General features: G+C 34.4%; 1 protein-coding gene across 4 annotated transcripts in view; it reads left to right on the plus strand.

Moving 5' to 3' along the window:
• Window positions 1–588: 588 nt before the first annotated feature.
• The window catches only part of LOC118268926 (facilitated trehalose transporter Tret1), a 43998-nt gene continuing 32057 nt past the window's right edge, over window positions 589–12529 (plus strand). For 2 of the 4 annotated variants that reach the window (XM_050703793.1, XM_050703800.1), the window contains exon 1: window positions 10007–10154. In XM_050703793.1, the coding sequence (XP_050559750.1) occupies window positions 10087–10154 (68 nt within the window). In that variant the 5' untranslated portion in view covers window positions 10007–10086. Of the gene's footprint in view, window positions 1098–10006; window positions 10155–12529 lie in introns of those variants that run through there. The other 2 variants (XM_050703808.1, XM_050703805.1) reach the window with 2 other exon arrangements.

The following is a 12529-nucleotide window of genomic DNA, read 5'->3' on the forward strand; positions in this document are numbered from 1 at the left end:
TTAGTGTGATATTATAAAGGCCGTGTCCTGACATCTGTCGGATCAATGTAGAACTTCAAACACACTAAAAGTACCTACTTAGTGAGTCACTGAAACTTCCGCTTCAGACTTTCAAGATGTCGCTAATAGCATCATTGGTTAACGACTAAAAATATACTTTCGAAATCATTGTCATTAAATTCTAATAGTAGATATATAATAGATGGATAGTTTATATCCTACTATCTACCTAGTTATCCTACTACCAGAAATAATTAATTAACAAAAATTAAGTTAGTTAATTGTAGTGTAAGAAAAACTACCTAAATGAAAACAAAAGTTAGTTACACTAAGTTTTATCACTGAAATAAAAGTTTACAGAACTTTTATTCTACGAATGTATGTACTTTTATTACGTCGTGGATAAACCACATTGCAGCAGTAATTAAGTACTTAGACATCCACTTATTATGATAATCAAACGATCGCAAAAGGTATAAATATTTGCGTACATAATACGTACAGTAGAAGTAATCAAAGCTCTGTTTTCAATATCTAGTACCACTGGATAATCTATATAAACAAGCCGGTCTCACGTGTAGCCACTGTTATCAGCATTATCTGTTCTGAATGTGTGTTTAGTCGGCTTTGCATTGCGATCGGTTCCTAATCACCTACATTGAACATTTGAGCTTACTGTGTATTATGTTCAAGGTTTGCGAAGTTCATTGATTGACGTAAGTGGTCGGCACATCGGTAGACGGCAGTAGAGCTCGAGGGCCGAGCCCGAGCTACGAACCCGCACACTTGATCAGTTCAGTCGCTCGGCGCTTCGCCCGCTACCAGTCGTTAGTCGCCGCGGTCTCACCGACTTCGCTCCTCGACGCACGCACTATCGATCGCTTCATTCATAATGTTTTGAAGTATCCACAAAACAAACCGGCCTTTTTGGTGCTACGCTGTTAAACGTAAAACATGTTATTTAAAAGACATTGAATATTTTTATTAACATTTTTAAATCTAAGTGTTAAATTATTGAACATTTTTGAACAGTATTATTTCTGAGTTTTTTTGTTATAAGTGAAAATATATTCCAGTATGAAGGACAAGAAGAAAAGGTGAGTTGCACAACATTCTATTAATATTTTAATTATGAATTTTTTGGCATTTAATTCACATACTAATTTCTTCTCAAAATACGGTCTGATTTCGATTGATAGAGCTCTTTGATTGTACTTGTTTATTTAATTTAGTACGTCTCCTGGTCGTTATTCAAACTATCCATTGTTGAAACAATAAAAAAAAATGCGAGTGACTAGAAACGTTTCAAACACTTTCAAAGCTATCACAATGACATTGTTTGACTCTTTCTTATTTGAAATGCAAATGCAATCAACGCGTTGATTTGATTGATTAATGAAATCGGTTTCTATGTCCTTAGTCGGACAATGAAGTACCCAATTGAGAAGTAAGAAATAAATATCTAATCTAGACAGAGTTTTATTTATTTTATCAATTTTATAAATAAGAATAGATAAATCAGTGCCGTTATGCATATTATTGTCATTTAACACACAAATTACCGAAATATCTAGATTACATACATACATACCTACATAATTACCTATACATAACATAAATAAATTATATTAAAAAGTATGAAAAATTAGTTACATATTTTATACTGATAACCTTCAAATATATATGGGTATTCATGAGGCCTAGAGAATAATAGAATTGGCCACAGGCATAATTCGTCGTGAATGTCATAGGAAGATTCAAGCGTAGTACCTAAATGCTTAATCACTGCAATTGCGGTACTTAATGATGGTGTCCTTATGGGCTTATGATGGCTGCTTGCAAACCAGCAGTTTATTCTAATAGCCGAGTAATAACGTGCACGATAGCACAATAGCTCCCTGCGAGGCTTGTGTCTCTCTCCAAAACTACTAGACCAGCAAAAACATTAGAAATCGCAGAGTTAGCGAAAACTTTTGCCAATTCATTCTCGCCCGTAATGCTTCTAAACATGCAAACTTTCTTTTTCTCTTAAAAATGTATTATCTGCAATTACTGTTTCCGTCCAATGTTTAGAATTTAGTCACTATCTTACTGCCGCACTCAAAAACGTTTAATGATTACTTAAACTATTCCTTTGTAACGATTTTGTATCGAAAACAATTCCTAAGGACTGGGTTAAGTAACTATTAAATGACTCTGAGTCCTTAGATATGACTCTGGTTAGCAACTTAAATATTTTTTGTTGATTATGGAAACTTGGCCTTATCTACTGTCCTTAGTTTTTATTCGAATTATAACAAACTTTTTGTTGAATATTAATGCAAGTTAGCAACAGCGAAAACAGCTGTGCATAATTTAAATGTCATTCGGTATCGACAGACGACAGAAATCATTCCGAATTTATGAAGCATGAATTCGTAAGTTCGCATGTCGTTCCAAGCTTGTATCCCGATTCAGTAAACACGAAGGTGACTTATTCTATTCATAAGGCGGATCAGGTAGAATTTATTTAATAAATAACCTCTAACTACTTAAACTATTCCTTAGTAACGATTTTGTTCAAAAACAATTGCTAAGGACTGGGTTAAATAACAATTACATTACTTTGAATACGACACTTAATGCTCTAATTGTCTACCTGTAAATGTTTTTGCAATTCTGTGTCTTCGATCTTTTCTCTAAGATTTTTTAGTCCTACTTTTGATCTTCAAAACATGATCAATTCTACCTGAATACAAATCTTTTGTTGCGTCTCTTCTCCCAAAAAAAGCACGGAGGTCGAAACACTCTGAGTTGGGTATAAAAAAGTGAAGTCGATCAGCCGATGCTGTTGCCACGATGATACTTCGTGAGGTAGGATTATAGCAAAACCGGTTTATTTAATATAAGTGTCCTCATACGTATCTATATATATCACTTTATTAACAAATGGATAAGTAGGTACGTATGCTGTATAACATATTATGAAACATTTGCTAAAGACGTGACTTGCGGAAATCAATCTTATACTTACGAGAAAAAATCTTTCAACTTGTATGTAATTAAATAAAGCTCTTAAAGGCCAAATTTAAAAAATTAAGCTAGCTAATTTATATGGAAGGATGAAGAATTTATAATTATCTTTTTAAGCATTGAACCAAACAATGTTGATCTTAATTTTGTTTTTATAGAAGTCTAGCAACCCGGCTCAGCTTCGCATGGGTGCAATAGTGATATATTATGCATGTATTATATATATAAAACTTCCTCTTGAATCACTGTCTATTAAAAAAACCGCACCAAAATCTGTTGCGTAGTTTTACAGACTTAAGCATACAAAGGAACAGAGAAAGCGACTTTGTTTTAATTATACTATGTAGTGATACTTAATCAATTAGGTAAATTATGAACTATTAACTAATATTTTATTAGATAATTTTAAAAAAAACTACCTAGACGTAATTTGAAAAATACTAATTATAACTGTAAGCAATAGATTAAGGACTAGTTTTGTGGTACCTAGGTAGGTACTTACTAAATATCGCAATGATTCTTATATTGCTATTTTAATATTTCTCAATCATTTATTACTTCCTTCCCTATGGTGAAGAACATCGTTATAAATATAATGATTTATGATATGAATTCCTACATTTATTACATTGTAAATCTCTCTTTTATTGATTGCTAAGTAGCTTACCGCAGTACTCAGAGTCATTTAATGGTTACTTAACCCAGTCCTTAGCAATTGTTTTCGGAACAAAATCGTTACTAAGGAATAGTTTGAGTAATCATTAAATGTCTCTGAGTACGGCAGTAAGTGTTATTCATGATCATCATGATAATTTTCTCTGCAAAATATAAAAACCTTATTCAAGAATTAATATACAGCATAACCATCCCACCATTACAATAATACACCATTATTAAAAAGAAAACAAAAATGAAACATTAATAAGGATATGGGTACAAAGGCAGTCTTATTACTGACAATAATTTCTTCCAGACAGTTACAGATTAGTACATTAGTTACACTTTATTATTCTTTCATAATTTAAACTGTGCTTTACAAAAACCAAACCTACTTAGGACTTTCACAACTCAGTTTCAAAAACAACATTTCTTTTTAAGAAAACAAAATAACCTCTAGTACTTACTTAAGTATTTGGGGTGTGCGGAAAAATAGATGTCGTAAAACAGTGACGATGGATGGCGCCACGGTGACCTAATATCTTAGACTTTGTCTAGTTTACCTCCTCATTCTAGGCCACATCAATATGAACATATTAAATAAATCATGTGAGAGGAAAATGTGTAAGGACGCAAGAAATGACAGTTAAGTTATCTAATCCTTTAAAGCTTTGTCTGTACTTAGTATCCTATTGTTACCGAATCAGCTGTAATCTAAGTGCCTAAATATAAGGATAATTTAACCGAGTATCCAAAAACATGATAAAATGAGACATTCCACATTTAAAGTGTGGGAGAGCCATGCTTCGGCACGAATGGGCTCGACCGAAGTGATACCACGGCCTTACAGAAAACCGACGTGAAACAACGCTTGCGTCTGTTTGGTTGTGTGAGTGAGATTACCGGAGGCCCAATTCCTCTTCCCAATACACGATTCCACATTCCAATCTTCCCAATACCCGATTCCACATCAACCCTTAAATTTCTAACCCCCAAAAGGCCGACAACCCACTTGACACGCCTCTGGTGTTTCGCGTGTCCTTGAGTGGCGACGATTGCTTACCAAACATAAAAAAACCAATGCCCAACATACGTAATTATACCATTTAGGGGTATCTACATAACAATTAAATACGAAAGTGCGTTTCTTTGAAAAACCTTAACATTTTTGTAACAAGACATGATCCTCCCGAATAAGCATGTAATGAATGCAAGTAACTTATCATCATCAGTATTCTTATACACGGTTTAATTTTCCAAAATCATAACCACAGAATTTGTATAGGAACCGCCAAAATGATTGACGATGTCGTTAATTTTTGTTGAATGAATCACCCGAAACGATTATCAGTTAAGCAAATACTCTGTAAAAGAATGCAATGTCAAAATGCACGTTGTTAAACTCGGTATCGCCCAAAAACGTAACAATAGAAACCATAAAGGTTAGATTAAAAATTGTCGTCTATCGCATATCGCCCAAAGCGCGCCATTCTTGTCATTGTCATGCATAGAATGAATGTTATCTAGGCTTTTAACTTTGGCGATGAGTAGCCGACCATGATTGTGGTTTGCCTTTCCTAGTTCAATAAACAACTGTCTAAAGGTAAGCGTCTTTAGGCCCGCATCGTACGCATCGCTCGCCACGGATTTTAGTATGTCTTGTATAGAAACTCATACAACTGCGTCCACTGATCTGCATCGTACGGACCGCATCATCAGCAATGCCTATATGCGATGCGTACTGATGACGTCCTACGAAATGCGTGCGATGTGTACGATGCGGGTCTGTAGACGCATGCCTTAAAACTGTCCTATCTCAAGGTAGTGTCTCAAAGGAAATCCAATTACATGAATTAACATTTTGATTATAATCTACAGGCACTTTTTAATTACTTTTTATAATAGGCGTGTGTAAGCGTAGCGTTGCATGGTCAAGGTAACGGGATAGTTTAATGTCCTGCATTTATATCTTCTGTGCATTTTAATCCATCTAACTTCTACAAAAAATCATCCGAATCATTGATGAAAAAATTATTGTCAATGCGGTACCGTACGTTGTTTAATTTTAAAAGATTAAAACTTTGTTATTTAAGCTGTGAGTATCAGCGACTTCAAAATATCTATCTATTTTGGTAATTTTTTTACCGTAAGCATGTCGCACAAAATTGCATAGGTATTATCAATCACAAGTCGCAACCCGAAAAGGCTTACGTCATACGCGGAATTTTTTGCGTCATTTACGAGACCAGCTGGAGACGAAACATATCTTTGGTGTTGTAGGTATACATAAATGTGTCGAATAATCGTGATAAAAACAACTAATATTGTGCAAAAAAGTATTTCATCACACGAAGCAATATATGCGTCATATTATCAAAAAAATAGTCAAAACATCGATCAGTCAATAACATAGGTATAATTAATAAGTTTTTAATATTTTTGTGGTCAATAACATGACATTTCAATATTAAGTAGGTACAGTAACCCAAACAAAACTCTCGTGACTTTTGTATTTAAAAATAAATTAAATACGTAAACAAAATAATAGATTCAAACATTCGAACAACATATTATTGTATTCTATTTAAATTCATGCGTGAATTCCATTTTCAAATAAGGCAAATAATAACTGGAAATTAATAAATAAAAATAGAGGAACTGACTGACACTTTACAATATTGTACCTAACAGTGAGTTATTCTACGATTATTTGCATATAATAAACATAAAAAAAATATATTAACATGGTACTTATATAGATAAAATCTTAGCTTTATTACCACTGTATTACTAATAAAAATGACACAAGTTACAGTAAATCTAATAGTTCTTACATGTCGTAAAATTATGCAATGCAATAAAAAGAAATATATATATAGCAGTATTTCCTATGTGCTAATATCACACACAATAGATCATAGTTCACAATGACGGCACCAAAACCAAACTGTTATTGTAAAGTTGTAAACCTCATTACGTAAGCCAGCCGTAATCCGACAGATTTATTTAAGTCAGAGCTATTCGTACGAAATGAGAATTGTACAATCATTCAGCTGTGTGGTCGGTATAAATATGTGACCTATCTACATAGATTTATACAATCAGGCCCCGAATTGCACACATGATATAGGTATGAGTAATACATATAGGTATGATATTGAAACCAATATCATATTGAAAAAACTGCTCTATAGAATTTTCTAAGAACTCCAAGGGCCTTAACTGCTTTATGTATATCCTATCTCAATAGGTTTTTTTAAGGAGGAACAATCATGCAATGACTTCTCTCGCCTTGGGCGAGGCGAGAGGGAATGTTAGACTCTACTGACTAAAACCAACCCCGTTCCCACTCCTTCTTTTCGAGCCCCGGTAAACCCGCTAGGTAGTCCGCACCACAGCTCCTCCACCTATATATCTTAATAGGTTATACCCGTCTTATTAAATACTTATTTTTGCTTCAGAAAACATTGCTCACAATAAAATTACTACGGTACTTAATTTAAGAAACTACACACTTTACTTCAGAAATAGCTACTGCATGCTATAACTTATTGATTTTTCTATACAAATAGCGTTTCTATACCACTTTACGTAGGAACATACGTCGGCCAGGGCCATATTATGTATGAGTTTGTGATTTTAAAATCACTGACAATTCTCTTTAAATTATCTGATATCAATGACTTGCACATTATACACGTGATATCAATAGGTAGCACGTTTCAATATCATATCTTATACATATACAATGTCAATATCAAGTGAATATTTTGATTTTAAATTCCATATTGACAACGTGTCTGAGGGAAACGTATTTACATCTTTAGATCATACGTCTTTAGATAGCAAAGATACTGGGCTAAAGAGCTCACTGTACCTAACCCTGATAACATTAAATAGTAAAGCTTTTTTATAGATTACCCAAAGACTTTTTTCTTAAAAAAAAATTCACAGGACACCAAAAAAATGAATTCACAGGACACTGCTTAATACAACCTTGCACTTTTTATTTTAATCCAAATAATAAATGGTACTTTTAATCCGATCGTTTCAAAGAAACTTAAGAAAATGGTATAAATTATTACTAATGAATAATAAATATACAACATAAATATAACATTCGCACCATATAAATAACCAACAAACAATATATGGTCACACCTATCTAAATAAGTAATTCATTCTCTTACCATTATCATTATTAGATGGGATATATGTATATTCCGTAATAACACCCAATACGGTGAAATGTCAATGTTCGACAAACTTGGCAAATTCGGTAAATGTCAGGGGCGTTAGAATGGAATTAAATTTCTTTTTCCCGCGCTTATATTAATGGCGCCATTTTATTGACGTTTAAAAAAACAATTTGCAAAACTCTATGACTATTTGCAATACTCTATTATAGTCTATGGTTTAGGATAGAGAGAGCGATTATAGAAAATAAAAAAAAACATCGCGAGTAAACTTGCGCGACTACGAGTATTGAAGAATAAAAAGTATTTTCTACCTGCTTCAAGTCAAAACTAAACTAGTCATGGGCTCTTTTGAAAGTCAATTTAGTAGGATATTGACATTCTGGTGGCAATAAACTTCAATTTTTTTTCTTCAACACCACTAACAGTCGTGATCTTCTGAAAAAAAGAAAAAACAAACTAAAAGCAACCTCAAAAGCGTCCAAAACAAGATGTTTGTATGAACAGGTAGATCATCTTTACAATTATAATTCCAAGTGCTTTATTGCTGGATAAAGGTGACTATAATGTTATGTATTCGGCAAACACTTCAAGCCTGACTGAAGCACTTTTATCACTCTGTTTAAGAGCCTATTGAATTGTACCTTTATTGCCTTTTCGTAGTATCTGCCTAAGTACCGACACAGATATCGTAAACCTCATTTTAGGAATCTTTATGATCAAATAAATACCTGCTAAATAATATTTAATGAGTGTCTAAGTAATTAATAATGGCCCATATAACCTAATATTTTAATAGGTATGCGACCGTTTAGTATAAGGTTCTTAATTCTAGGTAAGGCAAAAAACGTTTAGCCTTTCAATATCGACATTTTTAAATCGGATTCTGTATAATTTTTAATATAATTTCCCTTTTTTGGCTTGGGCGAGGGCGATAGAGAGTGTCAGACTCTTACTGACTAAAAACCACCCCGTTCCTACTCCTGCTTTTCGACCCGGAGTCCCGGATCAGGCATCAGCCATACTGGGCCCCATTTGTGGTGGTCTAATGGCTCTCTGGCTCTCAAAGAGCAAAAATGCACGCAGAATGCGACGCCGTACGCACGGGAATATAATTTTCCTAGAAACAAAATTTACCTTAAATACCAAATAAAAGTTCACCTTCACCTATTTCTTAGGGGAATAACAAAAATCTTCTGACGCATATTATTGTTACTATAAAAACATACATAGAAAAACTAGTTTCTCTATATTCAATAATTCTAAGATAAGCTTGAGGATAACGGCTTCTGAGTAAAAGGCTTTAATTTATTCATTCAACAAAACCTCTAGACTCGATTCAAAGCTCTAATCGGTAAACAAGCGAATATATTCATTGACCAAAACATAACCACGTTTTCCTGATAACAGCATTAATAACAGACGTGCCGAATCGATAACCTCCGTATTGTTAATCGATTAGTGGGAAGCTTCCGATTATTCCGGAGTTGATTGAAAAATATTTGTGAGCACATGGATGTACGACAAATCATTATGTTTGAGGACGGAGGGGAGGATAAGACGAAGGACTTTGTAAGGCGGATGTAGGTCAAAGGAAGGGGAGGCTTTTATTTAGAACAGTGGACCTACTCCTATACTGTTTGATTATGTTTTATATTGAAGCCGAATCACGAATGAACCGTGAACTCACTCACACCGTTCATCCGATTTTTCGTGAAAGGCATACACTACATACTACTATGATTAGTCTGTAGGATGTATATCCTCACAAACTTTTACATGACATGTATAATATTAGTGGGATATCTTTTTTTTTTGAGAGGGGAAAATCATGCCGTGACATTTAGACTCTTACTGACTAAAAACCACCCCGTTATTCCTACTTCTGTTTTTCGAGCCGGAAGCCCCGGTAACCTGCTAGGTAATCCGCAGGTATCAGGCCTGTTAGGCCCCATCTGTGTGGTCTGATGGCAATTACAGGTTCATAAACAAATACAAGCATAGATAAATGTAATCACAACAATGTTGCATATACTATGGACCTACATATTACACAACGTCTACACGTAATATCTATAGGCATACCTATATACCTAGTCACAACAAGAAGGTTAAGGGTTACTGATAAAATTATTTTTAATTACATTACACCAGTTGCAGTCGCTAAGAACGCGAAGTAGACGTCAGGACTAAGGGCCCTGACCCGTGTGTGCATTGCAAAATGGTCCTTACAATATTCGGTTTCAATATACATTTTGAGCGAAAATTCAGGGTCATCAAAGTCCAAAGGTGAGTGTTAGATCGTTTATCAGTGCCTATATGGTAAAATTAAATTAATTTGTTGATAATTTTCAATGTGAACAGCGATTTTGTTAAGATCATACACCTATAGTTGGCATTAAATGCAAATAAAGCAATACTCTAGATAGATATCTAGAGCTAATAAATAATTTCGGTATTTATAATCGTCAATTATATAGACAACGATGCGAATCCGTTAGTTATGTAGACTTTGCAGTCACGTGATCAAAATAATCATCTTTGTTTCATTTTGTTTCGTTAACAATAATAATTTTGCTAACATCAACTAGTCGTGATATTCCACAAGACTTTGGGTCAAGGTGATAGTCAACTCACTTGGCATTCGCGTGGCAGATTGCAGTTTAAAAGCTTTATTAGAGAGCTGCTACTCAGGTCTATTTATCTGGTCCCATGATCGCCCCTTGCGACACCCACTACTACAGCGGCGTTGTTAACATTTATATTGTCACTTCTATCGTTATCACGCCTTTTTGCAACAATTGTGTTGTGATTGCTTATAAATAAAACCTCGTTCATCATCATCATCAGCCGAGAGACATCCATAGCTGAACCAAGGCCTCCCCCTTAGTCCTCCACGTAGAACGACAAGCCGCCACCTGCATCCACTGGTTCCCCGCGACTCTGACGATGTCGTCGATCCACCTAGTGGGAGGTCTGCCCACGTTAAAACCTCGTTATGATCTTCGAATCCTCTAACATCCCTCATAATGTAAGAAACAGGAAGCGAAACAGTTGTTAGGCAGTTGTTAAGCAAGAATACACTCTATATATAGACATTATAGCGAATCTTTATAATTCCAGTAGAGACAGATATTTTACTTAATACTTGTTGCCTGGCCACACACAAGAGCTTTGATTAATTCGAGATATAAACAAGAATAAAATGCCCCCTTTTATTTAATAATTATTGTATAAGAAATAAGAGGCCTCCTTTATGTCATGTCGTAACATTTGCAATGTAGCCATAATAAGTTATTACCTACTTTATTAGTTACTTATTAAGGTCTCCTTTCAAATGACTCTATTTATTTACTAAATCAATAGTAATAAATAATATAGGTAATTGAATTACTTAAAAGGATGATTGTGAATCTGAATTGATTGAAGTCTGTTTATATTATGTTGTTTGCCCATATGTTCTTCAATGTATTTATTCTTCGATACTAAGTAAATTGCCTGACTGCCTCGTTGGTCGAGTCGTCGCAAGTGCGACTTCCCGAGTCGGGCAAAATACTGCCAGGCTTTTTTCGGCTGTTCGAAAATTTCTCAGTAGTAGCACGGAGTCTGGAATTGTGCCCAGATTATACTAACCTGCCTATTACATGGGACTTATAACATAAATGGTGAAAAGTGGTTGTACATTGTAGCATTACATTACCTCCCGTAATGCGCACCTCTCCCTTCGGGGATAAAAGGCGTGTCGATACGACTCTACGAAGTTAAATTATTTCTCTATTCTGTGATTCAAAATAATAGCAGATGAAGATGGGCATCACTCACTTTTATAAATTAATCAATCAAAATCATAGAATAGTGTATTCCGTAATCAAAATCTTGCAAATAAAATTTCTTTTAATCTCCATTATTATATTATAATGAGGAATTATGTAATTGAAATCTCGCGCAGCTATTAAGTAACCGTATAAGTATAAACATAATAAAATTAATTAATTGAATGTTATGGTAAATTATGTAAGTGATTTGCACTGAGAATGTCCGCAAAGTATTAAACAGCACCTCGCTAACCCATAATATATAAATATTAATCGGATTCGCTTCGACTACTGTACCCTTAGTACGAGTTTGTTTTACGTTTAAACTAGTTTAAATTAATCGAAACGAGAGCGAGTTGGGCGCTCTGTACCTTTACCTTTACCATGAGTTTACTACATACAATAGTTTTTGTCGAGAGCTACTCGATAGTGAAGGCGTAAAATATTTTGTTTGGCAAATTTTAGTTCCACAGGTGACCGGTAGAGGCGTTGCAAAATTTGACATACAAACAATTTTCGCTATCGACTATCGACAAATACTATTCTTCAAACTCATGGTAAAGGTTCTGATTGGTTGGTTTATTCGAGCCGGCCAATCAGAGCCCCGAACGCACTCTCGTTTCGATTATTTTAAACGTAAAGCAAACTCAATTGAAAAATTAACTTCCACCTTTTAATTAATTTCATGGACTGTGTTCAAACAGTGACTATAATGACTGACAATTAATTCTTAATGTAGAGATATTTTTAAACAAATGAGGCGTTAACAATCTCATTGTCTATTGTCGTTTAAATAGATCTGCGATTATGACACACCTCCTTAGATACTGGCACGCATTTTTTCCTTGT

This window comes from Spodoptera frugiperda, chromosome 2, assembly GCF_023101765.2.
Source record: "Spodoptera frugiperda isolate SF20-4 chromosome 2, AGI-APGP_CSIRO_Sfru_2.0, whole genome shotgun sequence".
Taxonomy (NCBI): domain Eukaryota; kingdom Metazoa; phylum Arthropoda; class Insecta; order Lepidoptera; family Noctuidae; genus Spodoptera; species Spodoptera frugiperda.